The sequence below is a fragment of the Eleutherodactylus coqui genome, chromosome 4, assembly GCF_035609145.1.
Source record: "Eleutherodactylus coqui strain aEleCoq1 chromosome 4, aEleCoq1.hap1, whole genome shotgun sequence".
Taxonomy (NCBI): Eukaryota; Metazoa; Chordata; class Amphibia; order Anura; family Eleutherodactylidae; genus Eleutherodactylus; species Eleutherodactylus coqui.
Genome location: NC_089840.1, coordinates 63957020 through 63978732, shown reverse-complemented (window position 1 = coordinate 63978732; position 21713 = coordinate 63957020). Strand labels below are relative to the sequence as shown.

The following is a 21713-nucleotide window of genomic DNA, read 5'->3' as shown; positions in this document are numbered from 1 at the left end:
ATTTAGACAGGCTGATGATTGGGCTTGATCATCCACCTGTGTAAAAGGGCCTTAGTGCAGTCATCAAGTTGTACTGATGAAAGTCCAGAAAACGTCTATCCACAAGATCACTAAATTATTTAAGATCCCTAAAAGGTATAAATTTTACTGTAGGTTTAGCCAATAAAACTGAAGCATTTAGTGTCACGATACGCACAGGTTTAGTCCCTGACAACTAGCAGACAGCAAAGTGGTACAGACAAGTGATGGAAGACTTCCAGGAAGCCGTGGGGTCAGGCGTGACAATAATCTGAAGCACATGTTGGCTTTTCATTGACCTCTCTGGATCGACTGCAAATCTGGGCACATGGGAGGTAGAGTATGGCCTTCCATGCATCAATGGAACGGATGAAAATTTGTCTGGGATCGGCGATTTTATCTTTGCCCCCTCCATAATAAATCAACTTTGCCATTTATTTCCATTAAAATGCAGCTTCCATCTCCCAGGTGGAGGCCACATATTTATTAGAGTCTGTATATACCCCAACTTGTATATTGTATTCCTCACCAGCGATGTGACCTGTAGTTATACACTACCAGATCCGATACCATTGGAGGTCACATTGCCACTTCATGGAGCCGTGCTTTGATCGATGACTGTATGGATCGGGTGGGCGGATGGGGGGACGTATACAAAAAGCACAATCTCCTGTGGTAAATTGAAGAACTAAACTCTGCTTTTCTTTTTCATCCATGTGCTGTTGCCAAATGCCAATCGCCACCTGGATCTGCCTCACGTTTTATGCTAATGCACATGTCACTGCATATTTGCTGAGGTCAGGACTTCCGCTCACTTTTGTTTCATGAATGCCTCTTCCCCCAAGGTCCTGTTCATATCTTGGCAACGATCCCTGGAAAGATTCCATTGTGCTTTGGGATGCATTTTCCCTACGGGGAATAAGGGATTCTGCCAGGAATCTTTCTTACCCCGTAGACCCAGCTTTGAAGATAGTCTTCCTTGCACAACAAAGCCTGCTGATCCCACCGCAGTTGGCTATCCTCCTGTTACCAGACCTGACCATCAGGGTCCTTGCAGTGTAAATAGTTTAACATCCCCAGAGAGCCGGCCGGTCATCTGGCATTAACCTCGCTCAGCTTCTAAACGCTGTAGTCGTTTCCTGCTCTCTGATGTGTTAAAATAAGCCACGGGGCTCCAATCTTTCAAAGAGAAGGATATGCACAGCCTGAAACATGTTCTCTGCCTCCAGAGCTGAAAAGTTACCAAAAAGGATTGCATTTACTCATCTACTGCAGATCTAGAACTGATACTGTATAATGCTGTAACATTATGCCGATGGGAGGGGGGCTTACACATGGGGCAAGCTGCTTCCTACATTAGATCACAAGCAAACTAATGAGGAGCTCAGTGACCTTATAAACTCGCTATACAGTCTATGGCTGGCTGTAAACTGTTACCTTGAATAGCCCGCTTATATAACCATAACTGGACTTGAATTAGAGAGCTGATGGCCAATGAAGACACGTTGTTATGCCACTTGGCATTTCATCCATAGAAATACTTATTACCCATGCCATTTTTTATTAAATAAAAAAAAAAAAAACAAGACTATTCGTTTAAAGTGTAACTAAACTTTTTTTTAAACTTCTGACACGTGAGTGAAGTTTTGATTAGTGGGCGCTGAGTCCCCCACGATCGCTAAAATGAAGCTTAGCTGAGTAATGTCCCCATTCGATCCTGCTTAGAGCAGTGTACGGGCTCAATAGAAAGCCTGAGTCTGCACACCGTTTGCCGATCATATCTGAACAGGCACAGTGCTTCTTCCTCCTTTGTTTTAGCGATTGGTGTGAGACTCAGTACCTGGATCCTATCAATCAAAACTTGACGTATTATGCTTTCTAAATGTTCTCGCTAACCCTTTACTGTAAATCCTCCTATGATGTTACCAAAGGTGCGGATTTCTACAACCTTAGCACAACCAGAGCCAGGTTAAAAGTTTATGTTGCAGCTCTTTTCTCAGTAAAGGCGTTGCCAAGATGCAACAAGATTGATCTTAACACACTGAAACCACTTCCTAGTAAAAGATGAAAACAGCTGAGAATGTGTAGATTCTTATCAATTAGGGAAGTTCATAGAACTTGTGAATTAAGTTCAGACATAAGTCACCGGATAGACTTGAGGCCAGTATTGCACAAATCACTGACGTACCCTGCGGTGTAGCTGAACAAGCACTAGGATGAGGAAGCACATGGAGAGGGGATGTAAATGTGGCAGGCAGTTAGCGGAACAGCGCTCTTACCAGATACACGTGGTCAAAGATTTCAGTGGGGCTGTCCATCTGTCCCAAGATGACGATCATTTCATTGTCCATGAACTCTTTGAATTCTCTCAGGTTGCACACCATCTGCATTTCAAGCTCTGTCCGGATCTACAAAGTAGGATGACACATTGGTTAAATTAGATTTGCCACCAGGGAATACGTAGGCTAAATAGTTGCCATCAGCATGTCCGGTTGGCTTGACCATAATCTGAGAACTGCTTTTGATACATTAGAATATTAAATAGGATAAAGATACGTGGGCAGTCTGACTGAGATGATATTTCAATATATGTAATGGACAGAGAGCCAAAACCTGTATGTAGCGACAATAAAAGATGTTATGTCAAGATACAATTTTATCCTCCATCCACAGGATAGGGGATAACTTTCAGATGGGTGGGTGACTCATCAATCCTGAGAACAGGGGTCCAGATGGTTCCCACATGAATGAAGCAGCTGTTGTGTTTCACTCATTTCAATGGAAGCCCTAGAGACCGCTGACCATTTGCATATTTCTGGTGAAAGCACTAGAGTAGAGCAGCAGCAGCAGCGCACGCTGCCCCATTTATAACGGGATCATTGGGACCCCCTGTTTTCAGGACTGGTGGGAGTCCCAGCAATCAGGCCCCCAATGATCACAAAGTTTTTCCCTATGCTGTAGAATGGGGATAAATTTTCTATCTTGGCGCAACACCTTTAAGAGGTTATTCCCATCTTGGCTTGTCATGGGGGGATGGAAATACCTGGCACTGCGTGCCAGCCACCTGTCAGAAAGAGCGAGCGCCGTTTCCATAGCTGTCACTGAAGTGAATGGGGGCTAAGAAAACACTGTAGTACAGCATGGGAGTGGCGGAAACAGTGTAGCGTGCCGTGTTACACTGCTGCCATTACTCCTATTCACTTCATTGAGAGATATATAATTTTAGCCCTCTCTTTCCGTAGGCTGTGGCCAGGCGGCAGGTAACCATAGCAGTGATTTCCCATCTCAGCTATGAAAAACCAGGATAGGAAACCCATTTTAAGGCGACCCAATTAAAGTAGTTTACAACATCCAGAGGAATTTTGGAAAACCCTTTAAAAAAATGTAGTGCAGTATTAAAAAATACATAGTCACTTTAGTCCATCAACAGCTCCACATCTGTCCATGGCTTGTGTCAGGTATCATAGCTCGGTTCTACTGAATTGTACTGCAATACTACACACAAGCTGTGGCCAGGTGTGGCGCTGTTTCCGGAAAAAGGCAGCCATGTTTTTCTAATCCTAGACAATCCTTTACACTCTGAAAAACCCAGAATGCAAATGGAGAAATGGATATTCCTATAATGGTTATATGAGCAAATACAGGTGACCCTACAAACACTTAAAAATGTCCGTTACAAGTAGTGAATGAATTTATTGAGACCAGGTGAAGAGTTGAATATCTGATATTTCCTTACCTCTTTGGATGTGATGTTTTCCAGGTCCTTCTGCATCATGATTTCTCTTAATTTAATTTTAATCAAGCGTTCTGTGCGTTCTCGCTCCGTCGGGCTGTTAAAGAAAAGTGACAGCACTTAATAGTCAGAGTGTTACATGTCATGTTATCATAGGGACAGGTGCTGGAGTGCTGCGAGGTGAACATTCCCCATGTTCTATCAAAGAGTCATCGTTCAGACAGCAGCCAGGGATGTTCTCATGGCTGTTACACGATGGGTCATGTCTCTACCACCTATCCAGGAGTTGTATAGTCTTAGTCCATTTATGGTTTTGCAAAGTATCTAATCACCACTTGCATTCTGTTAACCTCGATTCCTGAGGCCTTATCACCCACAGCAAAAATAGCCCAACTAATCACTTGGGATGCTGCTGCGTACAGCTCCACAAACTGCAAAACAAGTCTTTTAAATGAAGTGTTCATCGCCGCTAAGGACCCTTTTATACAGAATGATCATCATTCAAAATTCTCGCTGGATTGTGGAAATCTGAACGATAATCGTTGAGTGTAAATGCCTGCGCGATCTGAAGGACAAATTGTTCGTCGTTCGGATCATGCAGGCATAAAAATCAAAGAATAATTCGACCCGAGTAAACGGGCAGATCTACGAACGACGGCCCGTTTACTGTGAATGGAGGTGGGCGGGCTGGACTGATCTCAGTCCCACTCCGCCTCTATTCAGTGAGGAATGATCACTTTTTGCGCCCAACAGTCATTCTGTGTAAAAAGGCCCTAAGATATACAGGCTGCGTTCACTACAGAATGAAGATTTAGGCCATGGTCCCATCTGTATAGATGGCTGCATTAAACCCTAGAATATAGGCTACCTATACTAGTATCAACTATAGTCATAGAAGGGCTGCCTGCCTTGCATTTCACACACACAGCTAGTCATGAAGGCTACAATCGGTACTGCATGTTGCAACTTACACATCGGTGAAGAGGACAGGTGAATCAGAGCGGTGGGACTGAACATCCTGCATAGCATTCCATTCGTTGACAGAGGTTTGGTCAGAGTTGATATGACTCTCGTAGTAACTAACCCATGTTAAGAAAAGGCTGCCTGGGTAGTAATTGTTGGCACGAGCTACCTCGCAGGCTTTGTGCAAACTCTGCAGTGCAGACCTGCAGAAGACAAGAGGTGTTGGTGAGGTCTTCATAGGTATTTAGATACAGCACAGCAAGTGTCATCAAAATTCGTGATACAAAAGAAACAAAAAAATCATTACTTACCACATGGCTTGAACGGACACTGGCTTAAATATGTGAACCCGATTATCTGTAGATACGCTGAAGCCCCTAAAAAGCAAGTGGAAAGAACTGAGTAAAGTAAAGTAGTACAATAGGGGTGACACTTTTTGACTTGCTTCAAATACAGATCCTGCGTATCTACATTAAGAACCTTCGTGACTAAAACGACATACTGGAACACGTTCACTTTTATTTTGTTGTATAGTTGCATTTAGAGCTTTCGTCTAGACAAGTGTTTCCCAAACTCCAGTCCTCTCACCCCCTCCCATGGGTCATTATTATTTGAGGATATCCTATAGAGAGAACACCTGAGCCAATGTCTGAAGCACCGACAATAATTACATCAGCTGTGCTGTATTATGGACTTGTTATGGAGGGGAGGGAGTCGTGACTGAAGTTTGGGAAACACTAGTCTAGACGATGATTCAGGTTTGCATTAACCTGTGTTTTTCAAAAGCTGACGGCAAAACTGCACAATTGAAGACACAACTATCTTTACAATGAATGATCTTGTCCTATATATAGGCTTAGGCTACCTTCACATGGGATAAGTATTGTCTGAATAGTCACTCGACAGAGTAAATGTAAGTGATAGTTCTATATAAACATGGCCACCTACTGTGTGACGAGGGAGAATTCATTCACTAGTCGCTTTGTTTCAAGCTCACCTAAAAATAGTCACTGGTTGATTGATCGGCTGGTGTAAACAGGCAATAGTTTGTCCGACTAGCCAAGAACTTTGCATGGAGTTAGTGCTTATTTGGCATGCGCCTCTCAACCAAACACGAAATGGCTCCCTGATCCCCCCCTCCTTTTTTTTAAACATTCAGACCTCCCACTTGACGCTTATTGATTCCTGAAAAAAGTCTAAATACATATGAGTGATCCTTGACACAAGAGTCCCTGGTAGTCTTCAAAAGAAACCTCCCTGCTAGTGCCTTTGGCTGGTTTGGTCTTCCAAGATACACTCACTGCAGCGCCAACTGTTCCGTCAAACCGGCGGGAGACTGCAGCAGCGAGTATTCACTTGAAGACGCATGTAATCATGTGCATTCAGTGGACTCCAAGGAGTGGGTTGGGAAGGGTCAACGATTCAAATACACCCCCGCCACACAACCTTACTATTTCGAGTGACTATTCAGACGGTAGTTGTCCTGTCCAAAGCCACCCTTATATAGTCAAAAGATCATCTGAATTGCTTGCTCTAGGCTGAAATATGTTTTGGTCATACCAAGATGGGACACAAAGGGCCAAGATAGCAAAAGGAAAACCATCTGAAAGCTAAAATCTTCATAAACAGGAGACATATTGCATACTCTCCAACAGTCTTCATTCTCCAATATTGTCCCGCAGACTAGACCACAAAAGGGGCACAGTTTAGGATTATTTAAATTAGTAGAGTGTGTTAATTTTGAGGGGCCTTCCTGTGTGAAACAGAAGTGGGACTTAAGATACCCGCAACAAAACGACACATTTTATTAGAACTTAAAACGTACCCATCTCCATCCAGGTGTATAAGAGTATCGCTCCACAAAGGAAGAACGAGGCCCATGGTACAAGAGCTGCTAAAATAGAAACAAAGAAAGGAGGTTAAATACTATACACATCGAAAAGCTAAATAGTATACATATGTTCATAACAACCAGCATATAAACCAGTTTACTGTTTTCCCACACTAAAGTTGGTTTTAAACAGCTGGACCTGGCATAAAACGACAAAAGAGGCAATATACACCTCAATTCCGCCTCCCCCTGGGAAACAGCTGAGTGGCTCTGGCAGCCCTCGCACGACAGGTGACCGCTGCAGCCAATCAGAGGATGCAGTGGACATATATACCAAGAGTGCTACTGGAGCCACTGGTAACGGGGTAAGTACTCGGTATTTCAGATCATGCCTAGCGATTTAAATTTTCTTTTTTTTTGTGGAAAAGCCCCTTTAAGTTTGGATGATCCTTTATCATTTAAGGTTTTAGCTATTGTGATTTCCGAAGACGTCTATGGTTGGATGATGTCAAATACAGCCTGTCTGTCTTGTACATCGTGCTTCACTGATTTCTTTTGTCCCTAATGAACTGTCAGGAATAACACTTAAATCAGTACACCTCATGACGGTGGCCCATAATTCATAACACACAGTGGTGTACAGGTCACTGGGCTGTCTAAGTAGATTTAACTAAAAATACTGCTATTCTCAAATGCAGCTTTCAAAGTGACACCCGACTCGATGACCTGAAGAAGTCATTTACTCGAGTCGTGTGTACTGCGAATGTGATGAGTACATGGAAAAAAAAAACAAGGCATCTCATGGTGCAAGGGATATTTTTAGTGAGAGCTGATTAAGGAAACCTAGCAACCTATCCAGAAACTTGTCATAAATATTGAGGCTTGTAAGCCCACGAAACCTGACCTGTTGATCTAAAAACAGCTTGGCTTCTACATACAGTTCTCTGCTCCGACACGACACGTAACGGACATCATCTATGTAACAATGTCTAAGATATAGCCTATAAGTAGATCCAGAATTTAATAATTCATTGGAAGGGGAGGTTGAAGATTTACCCCCCTCGACTTTTTAAAAAAAACTCTAGCTCCTCAGAATGATGGTTAAGACATTCCGGATGACTGATCGGACGAAAAGTGTCATTCACATACTTGGAACCATTTTACAAACCACGGATCTCATGCACACAACGCAGAATTTTACCACGAGAAAACGGACGCAAGAAGCAGAGTTTTAAGGCCGCCTGCACATGGGTGGGATGAACCCTACATGCGGGATCCCCACAGCAGAGTTCGACCCAGTGCCCGGCAGGCGATCCCAGCTTATTTGTCTGGTGTCTCTTTCCTCTGCTGCGGATGTGCCAGACAGCATGCCGGCACACATGCGCAGTAGAGATGACGCCACACCATCACTATGGCGATTACGCAGCTCAGTAATGATTGCGGAATGGCCGTAGGACGGACAGCTTCCATTGACTTCAATGGAAGCCATCCATGCGTAGCCGCACAAAATCGCAGCATGCTGTGATCTCTTCCCACGAGTGGAACACCACAATCAATTTCCGCTCGTGGGCAGGAAATCGCAGATTGTCATAGCATGCTACGGACTGGATTTGCTGCAGAATCTGGAGGCAGACGTCCGCTCCGGATTCTGCAATGCAAATCCGCTTATGTGCAGGCGGCCTAAATCTGAAATATGCCAAATTTCTACTACGGATTTCACCCCCTTTCAATGTAGAGGCGTAAAATCTGTTGCGAAGTCCAAGTGTCACACATGCAGATTTTGCTGTGGATTTGTACTTCTATGGTTCCTGGGTCCTCATTTGTGGAGATGCCCATCAGTGTTCTCACTACTAGTAGTATGTATGTCCAAGCAAAATCAGCAAGAAAGTGGATATAGGGGGAGAGCAAGTGCAAAACCTGGGAGTGTAATTATGACAGAAGCTAGCCTGGTTTGCTAAATCCGATCTCAAAACTCAAAATTCATTCTTCTGGTCCTTTTACATGGGCAGATGACCTACCTGCCCATGCCAACCACCACTGACTGACAATGAGCATGTTGGTCAGCGCTCGTTCTCTGTGCACACTGGCAGATTATCTGCTCTACGGGGCGACTTAACATGATCGTTCATCCCCAAACCACCATCACTGATCGGCTGCACACCCTCTCATGTACACAGGAAGATGTGCAGCCAACCAGCAACTATTTGTTTTTACCTAAATGACACGATCGGCCGAGGAACGAGCGCTTGTACATTTATCGGTGGACGGTTCGTTCTGTTATAAAGCCTGATTGTTAGGCAAACGAGTGTTCATAGGAACATTCAGGATTGATGATCGGCCTGTGTAAGAGGACCAGAAGTTTGCTCCATGGTGAGACCATGTGGGTGGCTGAAAGCCAAACCACGACAGAATGTGGTGGCGAATGCTGAAACGGTTTACTGGATGAGCTGGCAAATGAAATAAACATGATAGGTTACAACATTTTATGTGCATTTTTGCACTATTTTTTTTTTACATCTTTTAGACTCTTCCCTTATTACAATGTTGCGAGTCCTACCAACTATTACTTCAAAATCCAGTTATATGACTGTAAGCTTCCAGTGTGCCAAGCGAGTATACATTAGCAAGATGACAACATTTTCTAATAGTCTGCTGGCAAAGATCGATTTACTACTAGAAAGTGCAAACACTTTCCCATGAAGATGACCGTCACCAATAGCATTGCTCTACACCCCCCGTGTCTCATGGAGCTTATTCGGCTGTCATAACAGAATCATGTGTTTTTAACCTTTTTGTTACATGAGATTGGAGAAACAGATCAGAACTCCAGGAACAGGATAACAAAAACTATCCTTCTCCACCAAGAAGCCATTGGTGACTAAACATCACATGCTGGTCTCGTGTCAGGAGAGGAGGGGAGCAGATATTACACCATGTGCAGGTGGAGTTTCAAAACAAGTAAGGAAATATTTTCCATAGAAATCACACTACAAGGCTATGAATAACATTACACTTGAGATTCTTGGCATCGAGCTTCCCTGCTTTCCCCACTAGTTGCTGGCTAGAAAGATGGATGAGAAGTACAAAGGCCCCAGCTGCCAGAGAAAACGGGAAATCAAGAAGGAAAAAAAAAAAAAAATCAAGACTTGCTACATCCAAGAAATAAAGGAGAGCAAACAGGAGCCTCAAGTGTGAAATCTGGGTTGTTACTAAAGAGGAAAGAACAACCTGCCATCAAGACATTTATTCAAGGAAGCTGTGTTATATGGCCTTACAATGAACAGTGACACCAGCAACATTAATACAAGATAAGAGCATTCCATCAAGACTGAGAAAGTTACAGGAACATTTAGCATATATGTACAGGACTGGAAATGCTGAAAATCTGCACTCAGAAAGTTCACAGTGGACTCTAGTAGCCGGCAACTGGATGAGATTTTAAAGAGCAACTGCACTTGGGGAAAAAAAAACAAAAAAAAAAAACACAACAAAAAACTTTTGACATGTCAAAAGTTTTGATCGGTGAAGGGCAAAGTGCCAAGACCCTCACTGATCGCTGAAATGAAGGGGATGCAGCTCTCGCCCAAACACTGTGCCCTGGAGCCGTCATTGCTGCTTTTTAGCTCCTCTTGGCAGCTGAGGCCAGATGCATAGATGTCTATAGAGGTCTATGCTTCCATCTTCAGCTGCTGAGAGAAGGCAACAAGCAACAATGACAGTCGAAGGGGCACGGCACTCGGGTGAGCCCCTTTATTTCAGCGAGCAGCATGGGTCTCCACTTTTGACTACCCCCACTGATCAAAAGTCTTTTACAAAAATCGCTCTGATCTGTCAAGCTGGTTTTTGTGTGTTTTTTTTTTTTTTTTTAAAGTGTCATCACTCGCTGACAAATCTCATCTACATGTTGTGTACACTCTGCAAAATCTGACCTGTAGTGCTTTTTTTTTAAAATTTCTATCCGCAGTGTGTCAATTTATGTTACACATGTGTTATGAATCTAGGAAAGTAGAAAGCTGCAATAAACCCAGAGGAAAATGTATTGTTGTGGATTTTGCTGCAGATTACTTGCAGATTTGAAGTTGTATTTTTGACTATCAATTTTTTATTCTTTGCATACTTCCCAAATTTGGTGCAGTTTCGTCCTGTAGATTTCTCTGCAAATAATTTGCGGGTTTTCTGCAAAAATCACCTGCAGCAAATTCGATTCGGTTGCATTTACCTTTTAAAATTCTTGGCACCGCCAAGCGCGGACACATGGGGTGCAAGTTTGCAATAAATGGCTGCCAGACAACTCTGGCTCCACTGGGGTATAAAATGATGTACCTGTCATTGCATGCAAAATCCATCCCCAGCACAATGCTTTCTTCTGTGTCTTGCCTTCCGTTTGTCGAGACGACAACCATGTAACGTGTGCGGTTCTGATAGGTGCTTTCCAATTTTACGGCCTAGAACAAAAACATACATAAATAGCTTACTACGTCATCTAAAACATATACAGTTACAATGTAGCAAGTAAACCCATAAACCGATACACAGAAACCAACCTGCATTTTAAGTTCCAAGATCAGTGCAAACAATAAGAAGGCTAGAAGTGTACTGAAGCAGAAAAAAGTTTTTCCCAAGGATAGAAGCTGATCTTGTTTCATCACATAAGATGACGCCAACCGCCCAAAACACTTACGGCATATGAGCACGATGCCAAGAGGAACTATCAAATATTACAGTCCTGCTAACAAAGGAGGAAGTTCCAATATATTCAGCTATATTGTATTTCAGCTAACAGTTCTTCTTTGTATAGTTACAAGAACTACCATTTTTTAGAAATTACTTTCTGCATCAATTTCATGTTTCAAGATCTCTGCTTGCTCCATTCAATAGGAATCAGTTAACTTCCAGTGGATAAAGTGATCTGTCCCGTTCAACGTAAACTGCATATCTGTGTTCTTCAGTCTCATAGCGATATATATATATATATATATATATATATATTCTCAGCAAGTCCTGATAGGCTTTTTACACCTGGGAGCCACAAGTTATAAAACACTGTAGTGGGTACAAACGGATATGGATACATTTATTAGAATTGTCACATAGTGAGGATATTCTGTATTCCCTGAACAAACCAAATATGTGGGAGAGGAAGTGCTGGTGAGCATTAGATATGGCAGCATAAAACTTCCCAGGACTTCCAGAATGCCTGCCGCACAGCGCTTGGATGTACATGGTCCTCAGGAAGAAAGGGTTTCCTGAACAGTGTGCCATATCAAAGAGGACATCTGCACAGCCAAGAGACACCGCAGGGATTACAGCCTATTGTATTCGCAAGACATCAGCTGTGTGCCCAGTCAGGGCTGACTCTGCAAGAACACAAGGAAGAGCGCTGCCAAGTCTTCAGGAAACGGCTCTCTGGGTGCGTGCGAGCGATTCCAAAACGCCGTCTTGTATCTCAAGCACAAAAATGCTGGAGAACAATACTGATCCATCAAGGTCTGAGCCAAGACTGAGCTTCCCAAAAAAAGAAAGTGAAAAAAGCTTGGCCGCTAAGGGGTTAAACGGCATGAAAAGTGCACGAGGCGATGCTGGGTTTTATGCTGGCTAAAACGTAAATTATCTTCAGTTTCGCCGGTTTGAACGGATTTCTGGACGATAATTGTTCCATCTGAACAAGGCTTTAGAGGGCTTCTAGTTGTCCTTCATTTTGGATATTAATCCGGGCTCCCTTGTTTGTCAGATAACAAAAAGTAAAAAAAAAACTTCAGATCAGCACCAACACAAAACTGTATAGTCCAACTCCTCGGATACTGATAAAGGGCCTGCAGCTGGTCCTATTGGCAGGCAACAAGACGAGCGGAGGAGAGAATGCATTCCTTGAACTCTGCAGTCGTTAGAGGCCTATAGGACTGGAGCAGACGCTAATTGGGTGAGGTAAATTATATGCCCACAGTGGGAAACATTGCATAGTGTGTGCAAGTCCTACGTGACCGGTCTGGGTAAATGCAGAACAGAAAATGATCAGTTTCAGATTGTTTGGACCAATTATCGTCCCTAGTAACACGGAAAGGGATTGCAAAATAAACAGCTGTTACCAGTATTTCCCATCCGTCAGGGGATGGATACATTCAGACTTCAGCTACTCTTGGTCTGATTCCATATTCACAATGATACCTTGATGAAAGCTATAACAAACGGTGTGTAGATACACGCGAGAAATAGATGGCAGCATGCTCCATTTCTCACGTACCCCCCAGCAAGAGCCCTATACATTTGTATAGGCAACGTATGCAAACACCGTCCATACGCAATACATTGTGAATGGGCAGCGATTTCATACATAACCCTGCTATGAAACAGAGTGGGGAACTTAAAAACAAACAAAAAGATACAGTCACGCTGCGCATGACCACGTGTGTGTAGTACCCTCGATGTAAATCCAAGCTCTGCGGGCAGAGATTGCGTATGGGCAAATATCGGTAAACCGTTTTACCGATACGACGGTGGACAGGAGGCCTTAGATAGTTTCTTAAATCTGACCCTGATGTGTAAGAATAGTCTTACACTTAAAAGTCCTATATTCACTAGAGCAGTGAGGTGAAAGTTGTAACCCACGTCCCATCATGCACTGCTTCAGTAAGTAGTAACCAGCAGAATTCTGATTGCAGCAGTGGATGTTAATGATGAAGAGTACAGATGGGTAAAGTAATTGGAGTTACTCATTGTATGTAGGCGTAGATTGCTGGAAAAACGGGAAGAGTGGAGTTTTCCTGTTATATAGTCCAACTGCTTCCCAATTATATAACCAGTTGCACCCCATTAAACACGCCAATTCCTTCCCCCAACAATAGTTTATAAAGTAGCGCACCAATAAAATCCCAATAGGGGTGGTTGTCCACGAAAACGTATCTGTAACCCGAAAGCTTCTGAATAACCCTTGGCAGCTCCGAGTGACTGCCTCAGCAGAGAGTGCCACGTGAAACACTTCAAAGCTTGTTATTTTATACGGGAATATCATATGAATGTGTACGCCCTTCAGGCAGACATTCCTGTACGGGTTGTTCTACAGAGTCCTCACAAATGAGGGGTTAGTTATGTTTAGAGATCAGATTCTGAACATATTTTGATTAATCACTATTTACTTTTGTGGGGGCCACTTAGACCAAGTAGATTTAATGGAGCTCTGTCACCATCTTTTTGCAGCCCTTACCGAGTGATCCATGAGGTAGTGTCTGTCACACTGCTTGCAGTGATGTGTCTGCTGTGTGGATCTGTGCAGTAGTTTTGGAGAAACTTACATTAGTAGCACCCAGACACAGAACTAGTCCTGCAGCTAGCCAAACCCACCCCAGCCAATGATTAACTGGAGGACGGGGTGGGTGTAACTATACTGCAGCTTGTGAATACCCAGGACTACTTCAGGTAGTCCTCTATGCATGTGCTGCCACTGATAAAATGACAGTTTCTCCAAAACTACTGCACAGATAGACACAGATCAGTGCGACAGGCACTAGCTTGTGCTGCCCTCCCAGGGAAGTGCAAAAAGACGGTGACAGTCTCTAGAGTGCCAGGAGTCCAGAAAAAGTATGTTTAAAGCGAGTGTATAGTCCGGCGATGACAGTACGACACTAGCATATTGTCAGTAAATTGTGCTGGAAGAGGTTGACACTTTTACAGGCCTCATGCCCACTGCCGGGTAGGATTTAGACTGCGAAATCTCACAGCGGCATCAGACCCTGTGTCCCGGCAGTGACCTCAGAGATCCATAGTCATCTGTCCGGATCCGCCGCGAGTGTCTCGGACGGCGAGCATGCGCCGTTCAGGGCCTGAGAAGGATTCCCGCGATACTTCCACAGTGCTCAGTGTGGAAGTGCCGCGGAATGGACTTGACTGCAATGGAAGCAGTCTATGCGATTTCAGCACCAAAAAGAGCATGTAGCGACTCTCCCCCGCGCGTGGAGAAGAAAAAAAAAAAGGCAGCTGATTTCTGCTTGTCGGCAGGTAAGAATCTAGCATAGCATGTCCACAGACAGACATTGCTGCAGAATTCGCGGCGGGTGTCTGGCTGCAAATTCCACAGCGAAAATCCGTCCGTGGGCACTAGGCCATAGAGATTGACACAGTATGAAGCCATAAAGTTCGATGTGTAATTGTACTTTCAAAAAAACTTTTGAGATGTAATAGGGACATGTCAAAAGCTTTGATCAATGGAGGTCCAAGTGCTAAGATCCCAATGAAGCAGCAAAAGCCTTCATCTTAGCAGTGTCTGCCATCCAAAGACAAACTCAGGCAGGCTTTGTAGAAAGTCTTTAGTTAGCGAGCAGAGACAGCACTTTAATGAGCGCTTTTTTTCTGCTTTATTTTTTTTTTTGATAGGTGGGGCTTGTCATGGGGTCATGTCAAGAGTTTAGATTGTTGGGGTCCAGCCCTAAAAAGCCCCCACCTATAAAAACTTTTGACATGCCCCCATGACAAGTCCAAAGTTTTTTGACAGTACAATTACTTTAACTGTGGTCTTTTTATTGAATAATATAAAGTGGTTATCTAGGACTTTAGGCATTTTATACAGTGATGACCTATCCCTCAGGTCAGGTCATCAATACACAATTGGTAGAGGTCCGCCGTTCGTAATACTCACCACCCTCTCAGTACGGATAGCGCAGGACGCAGATCACACTGTCTGTACTGCAAGCGACCCAAGTTGGTAGTGCAGACGCAGCTCCTATTGAATGCAATAGGAGCGGTGTTTGCTCAGAGATTGAAGAAGGTGACTGACATTACCCAAATTCATCACTAAATCTAGAGCTGTTCAGGTCTCAAATTGGTTTAGGATTTTATTACGAAAATTAGACCTACTTCTAAAACCGGTTACTCTCAGAATTTAGAGCTGTAGGGCGCTGACACAGTTGCTTTATACCGTAGGTCAGGAAAATGCAGCTAGGAAGACTTACCAATCTGATGTTATCCTCGGGGCGGAGGAGTGTAAACATGGCTTGGAGGTGTTGCTGAAGGTCCCCTAAAAGTATAAAGCATAAAGCAGGGTTTTAACTTTCGGATTCCACAGGCAAAAAATACACAAGGGTGAATATTTCTCTTATAGTCACCCTAAGTGAATCTAATAAGACGAAAAAGCATTGAATATTGTTTTATGTGCAAGCAAAAATACAAGACTTCCTCTAGCTACTACATCTAAAGTTTTTAATAAGAGTACAAGGTCATATGAAAAGACAGGAGCAAAGCCAAATTATTTCCTAGTATAGCCTGTAATGTGTACAGCTGATAGTTCGCACAATGCGTCCACATTAGAAACTTTCAGATACAAGTAGTTTTTTTCATTGCACCATGAGATTGTCTATCCTCAGGAACAGGTCACTTGGATTAGGGTAGGTTCACATGGCAGAAAAGTTGTGGAAAAGGCAAACAATGATTTCAAAGAGGTAAAACTGTGCATTTAAAGGGCCAGTCCGACGAAAACACATTTTTCCATCCGTCACCTGATTGCCCATCACACTTTGGAGGTCTCCACTGTATATTGCAACCACTTCCATGCAGTGCAGCCCCTTGTCTGATGCTCATCAGGCACCATCTTGATGGTGAAATTTTCAATTTCAAATCAATCCCATGATGCATCAGCACAGCATTAGCTACAGGTTATAGCATTTCGCCCTACTGGGCAATCAGTTTGGTCATAATTACCTTCTATATTCACCTAAATAAGCTACAGACCATAAATATACAGTCAGGAGGACGAGCCCTGGCCTCCTCTATTATACCTGTGTGGTCATCATCATCATCAGTAACTGTAATAGTATCTGTGATCATCATCAGTAACAGGTAATAGTAGTGTCTGAATCCCTCTATAGGCAATTTATGTGGTAGGGTCCATGTAACCTTATTAGACTCGGAAAATGACTAAAAACTAAATACATAACGCCAAGTAAATCTGAGCTGCTTAGAATTGAGATCACATGACCATCGGAAGCAAAAGAGGTATGTATATACACATATACATACATACACACACACACACACCCAGGGATAGCTATATTTAAAAAAAAAAAAAAAAAAAAAAAAAAGGTGGTGAAAGAAAAAAGAAAAATGCCAAAGTGCCCACTTTAAGCACATTTCTTTTTATAGAGTTGGCTCTTATTTTTAAGAGCCATTGAATGGCCGAGCGCTGCCTGTGATTGACTGAGTGCTGTGACCAATAGCAGGCAGCGCTCCGCTGTCATTCAATGAATGGCTGAGCGCTCAGCAGATTTTAAACCCCCGCCGGCTGAAAGATCTTCAGTACAAAGCCGGGGTGCCAAGCAGCAAGACCCGCCGAACCCCGACAGAGAAGGATATGGAGATATATATATATATCCCCCTTACGCACGTTCTGGATGATTATTGGGGAGGGGCTTATATTTCAAGCCCCCACCCACCCCGAAAATCATCGCCACAAGGAGTCCCCTCATCGCCGAACAGCACTGTCACACTGTTCAGCGATGAGGGGACTCCCCGCAGGGGTGAAAGAATCCTCTGCCACTGCTGTTACAGCAGTGGCTGCGGATAATTATCATTGGCCATTTATTTCAATTGGGCCCGAGCCGCTCTCGCACGTCGCATGGCATGCGTCAGAGACAAATTTAAATTTTTTTCTCCTGAACGCATGTCTGACGACGGAGTCAGGCAAGGGGTTAAAGCAGTTAAGGAGCACATTTATCTAAGATCGAGGTTTTCAATACTGGTTTTAGATAAGTGCCTTTGGAGTAGGGGCCCGTTTACACACAACGATTATGGCTCAAAATCCGTTCAAATGAGCAATAATCGTTCAGTGTGAAGCAAAAAAAAAAAGAAAAAAAAAGAAAATAATCAGAAAGTCGCTCACTTGTTCACTGTTTAAACTGACTTTTCAAATCAGCTTAAAAAAAAACAAACCTTGTTAGCACTCGCTGGCTTATCGTTCCGTGTGAATGCTTGAAGCTCAGTGCTTCCCATAGGAAGTGAAGAGCGAGAAGCCGATGAGAAGCCTGCAAGCCGCATACAGGACTTTCAGTTTGAATGCTCTGCAGGAGCACCGAAGTCAGCGCTCCTGCAGTCGTCCAAACGACCGTGTCAAAGGGCCTTTAGATACACCAGGAAGTAATAAAAAGTGTAAGCTTCCTAAAACATTTGGAGCTGCTTGAGCCACTTGTACGCCTCCCCCAGGTAAAACCAGCCCTAATTTTCTGATAAAATTTATGCCAGTTTCTGGTGCAAATGAGTATGACAGGCCTTGGGCAGTATGACTTGTGCAAAAGTTTGTGATATGCACATTATGCGTTCTATAATTTTCGTTGACGTAAGTTACTTGGAAATCATTTACTAGTGCAGTAAGCTTGTACACGGTTTGTACTATAAAGCATAAGATACTTGTATATTTTTGGGTCTACCGTTTCACTCCGACTTGAGCACTAGATGGCAATATACAATGGCAGCCTCGGGATATTTGCTCGTTTCACCATGTCAGATAAATAAGACACACGCTTCCTTTTACAAGTAAACAGAGACATTATGCTTCCAGGAGAAAGTACATAATCTAGAATGGTTATCTAACTGTAGCACAAACATCAAAGGGGAAGCCTGCTTATAAATAGAGCAATTCTGACGACAAAGTGCAGCACATCCTGGATTTTATAGCAATTGTCTCATGAGTTGACAATACGACTATAGGAGAATGGAAGGTAAAGGTCTTTGTTAGCAGTCTATTGCTGCACTGTATTTTTCCATCATGTTAGATTCTGTTCTATCACGTGTCCCACAATGGTCAATAAAGGAAGCAGAAAACCTGGCAAACTTTCCAATATACTATTTTGTATAATTTTTACCAAGTTTTCTCAGTTTAGGACAATTGCTTTAAGTCAGAAAACTTCTTTATTTTTCATACAGAGTACCAAGTTAAAGGAGTTTTCCCAGGACAAAACTATTGGTGACCTTAACCTTAGGATAGGTCCCCACTGCTTCACTGCATACCAGGTGCAGTGATACAGTAGCTGTGCCTGGAATAGCAGCCCAATCCTATTCAGCAGAATGGGACTGAGGCGCTATCAGGCCAAGTGACTGATGAAAGTGACGTCACATGTCCGAGAAGTGATCGTAGCACTGTATGATGCAGCTCAGTAACACATCACTATAAAGAGATCAGCGATTACCTGCATGTTTATTGCGCCGGTGGCTGATTCTTGGGGTAGAGGAGCCATTTCCACGTGGAAGGAATAAGGCAGCGCCTTTCACGGTCAGGAAACTTTCACTGATGCTGTAATGAAAGCAAAAAACACTCAATTAAAACAGCAATACTACAGAACTAGTTTCGGTCACTATATTGCAAAGTCTTACATTGTAAAATGACGGATTCCTCATATGCCGTTCAAATCACCTCCTAATTTACACTGGATGGTAATTGGTTTCCTAAATAGTGCAAAGTAGCAAAATGACCCAGACCACACGTCTTGTGACAGATTCTCAGTTCCACCATATATTATGCCATCATCTTTGATAAGACCACACCTAGAAGACCATTTTTATGCAATATTGGATGGTTGACTCAAAAGTTTCACTGTACATACAATATATTACATACTGCCTACAAAGTAGCAAGTCAGCGCACTTCTACAGTACAGTTATAAGAAAACTAAACATGCAGCAAAAGACAAGTCAATGCTTCTTGATATTGATTAAACACTTGGAAAGTATGCATTTGTCTTAAGACAAAGTGAGGCACTCTTGACAGTTTTCAGAGAACGCTGGGCCTGGCAGATGGATGTGTGCTCTTCAGCCAGAGCGGTGCCGCAGCATGTAAGGTATGGAGGGGTGAACTGTATGGCTGGGAGCAGCACAGCTGCTGGGGGGTGCGGAGTAACAAGGGCCGGCCACAGTCCTTTCTTCACTCATCACACAGTCTCAGATATGCATCGGATTCATCTGAATCACCGTTACATAAACCGAGGCAGGCGTCGCTACAAGAAAACATTCAACTGTGCAAAATCAATGGGACCGTCCAACCAAGAAAAGAGAGACTAGATCAGGTGATTAATGAAAAGATTAAAAAAGATCACCTATAAATATTAACCCCTGCATTCCCTTTAAAGAAAAGTCGCTCTACAGAAAAGCTGGATGGCCTTTATGAGAACTTCTAGTAGGTTTTTCACCTGAACTTCTTAGCAATCAGGATCGCAAATCTGTCCAGGAATTCAGAAATCAAATTCACTATCCTTCCAGGAAAACGGTCTCTAATGCCACCTACTGTAGGGTAACTTCCCTACAAGACGTCTGACACTTGCAACATGACAAATAACGCAAAACAGAATATTCTCCATAAGGAGCAGACAGCCATCTGTAGACAGCTGTTTTGGGTTACCTACCACTTGCCCATACATAGCAGGGTACTTGTTGGCTGCATGAGGGGCGTTTGGCATGGGTCATGGGGTTTTAATTCTCCTTGTGAAGAGTGCCAAGTAGGTGCCGTCAGTCTTATAGGCCATACACTACTCAAGGTTGAATCAATGGTCTTGTAAGGATACATTTACAAGGGACAACAGTCACCCAACGATACGCTCAAAAAGGGGAATAGTTGGGCAACAGTTGGCCAATGAAAACCATGGCACCCAACTGGGTGAGAATCGCTCACTTTGAGTCATTTTGTGTTTACCTCACCTAAAAACCAAGCGACTGTCGGTCCATTTAAATAGACAGTCAGGATAACGTTTGTGAGCTTAAGCGCCTGTTACCCCATATAACAGTACCTCAATACTCCCTGCGCCAACCTGGGGGCAAGAGTAACCATAGCTAGCAATTCAATAATGTGTGCCGTGAAAATGCCTAACTAGGCAAATGCAGGTCGCTAGGAAAGCCGAGTGAGATGTCATGGTAGCCATACTGACGGTCTCCCAACAAGGCACAATTCTACTTCTGAAGTGTAATCAAGGAGTTAAAGTTATTGGTTCGCTCTTAATTCTTGCCTAGGGCATTTCTCCGTTCTATGTTTCACCATGCACAAAGACAGAAGTATTAACATCACTGCAATTAGTACGTATAAAATTTCAACTTCCCCGTTTACAGGAACAACAAATAAATAAGACAGACACCTGGGTTTTGTAACGCAGTCTCTCGTGCCAACTCTGCTTCTGTAACCCACAGTTCAACCCACAGAGTGGGCACAGACCCAGAAGTGATGCTTTTCCGTAACACACTTCAAAAGAAAGAGGAAACCATGTTCACATTGCTAAATTTCGTGAGAAGCTATAATGATCTACCCTGTTGCCCATGTGATGTGCCCAGCTGGGCAGGAAGTGATGCGGGGCGACGATAAAGGTGGCCTCACAGGGGAGTCTTCCTTCCACCCGAGACCACCACCGCAATAAAAACAATGGCGAAATATCAACTCCAATCCCATCATCCCGTACAGGCAGCAACAGATAAAAGGGGTTTGGTCATTAAGCTTACATCGCTAGGACTCATTAGCAAAGTAATACAGGTTATAATCACTACACAGCTAGGTAAAAAGTTTCTATATAACAGCCTTTTGCAAAAATACTGCGAAGTTCGTGGTTTTGCAGAAAAAAAAGGGACCAGATGTTAGTTGTGGGTCAACAACTTTCCGAAATGCGGAAGGGCCACAGATCGCATGGCTTACATTGACTTCAATGTGGAATCCGCACGAAAATGGAGCATGCCATGGCAAATATCCGTCCGTGGGCAGGAGCCTTATGGGGATTTAACATACGCAGCAAATACTCATGTTACATGCATACGTACTGTGTACTGCGTAGTATACAAGTGTGAGAAATACACAGGCCGCACACGCCTACCCGAGAGCACCCTTTGGATTTCGCCATGTGAACCAACGCTAGTACATTTTTTCAGCATGAAGTCCGCCTCAAAAACCACAACAGTAAGTAGTCTGGACTGTGTTTCTGCCATGTATGAATTGGCACACGGATTTAGTCCTTGTGAATGGGTATTTCTGAAGTGGATCCGCATTAAGTAATGACATGGCAAGGTTTACGGATTACGAATTCACAGCAGAAAAATGTTCATTATGCAGCGACGCAGATTCCCATTCACATTAATGGGACACTAAGGCTGGGTTCACACAGGGCAGATTTGCCGCGGAAATTCCGTGCAGAATTTTGCTGCAGCAAATCTGCCCCTGGA

The 21713-nt window shown here is 43.4% G+C and overlaps 1 protein-coding gene across 3 annotated transcripts in view; it reads right to left on the bottom strand.

The window, feature by feature from the left end:
• Positions 1-21713, bottom strand: part of SSH2 (slingshot protein phosphatase 2) — a 166107-nt gene that overhangs the window by 14778 nt on the left and 129616 nt on the right. For all 3 annotated transcript variants that reach the window (XM_066599593.1, XM_066599596.1, XM_066599594.1), the window contains 8 exons: positions 18713-18816; positions 15488-15552; positions 10869-10990; positions 6540-6608; positions 5026-5091; positions 4723-4917; positions 3755-3848; positions 2298-2426 (listed from right to left, as the gene is read on the bottom strand). In XM_066599593.1, the coding sequence (XP_066455690.1) occupies positions 2298-2426; positions 3755-3848; positions 4723-4917; positions 5026-5091; positions 6540-6608; positions 10869-10990; positions 15488-15552; positions 18713-18816 (844 nt within the window). The remainder of the gene's footprint in view (positions 1-2297; positions 2427-3754; positions 3849-4722; positions 4918-5025; positions 5092-6539; positions 6609-10868; positions 10991-15487; positions 15553-18712; positions 18817-21713) is intronic.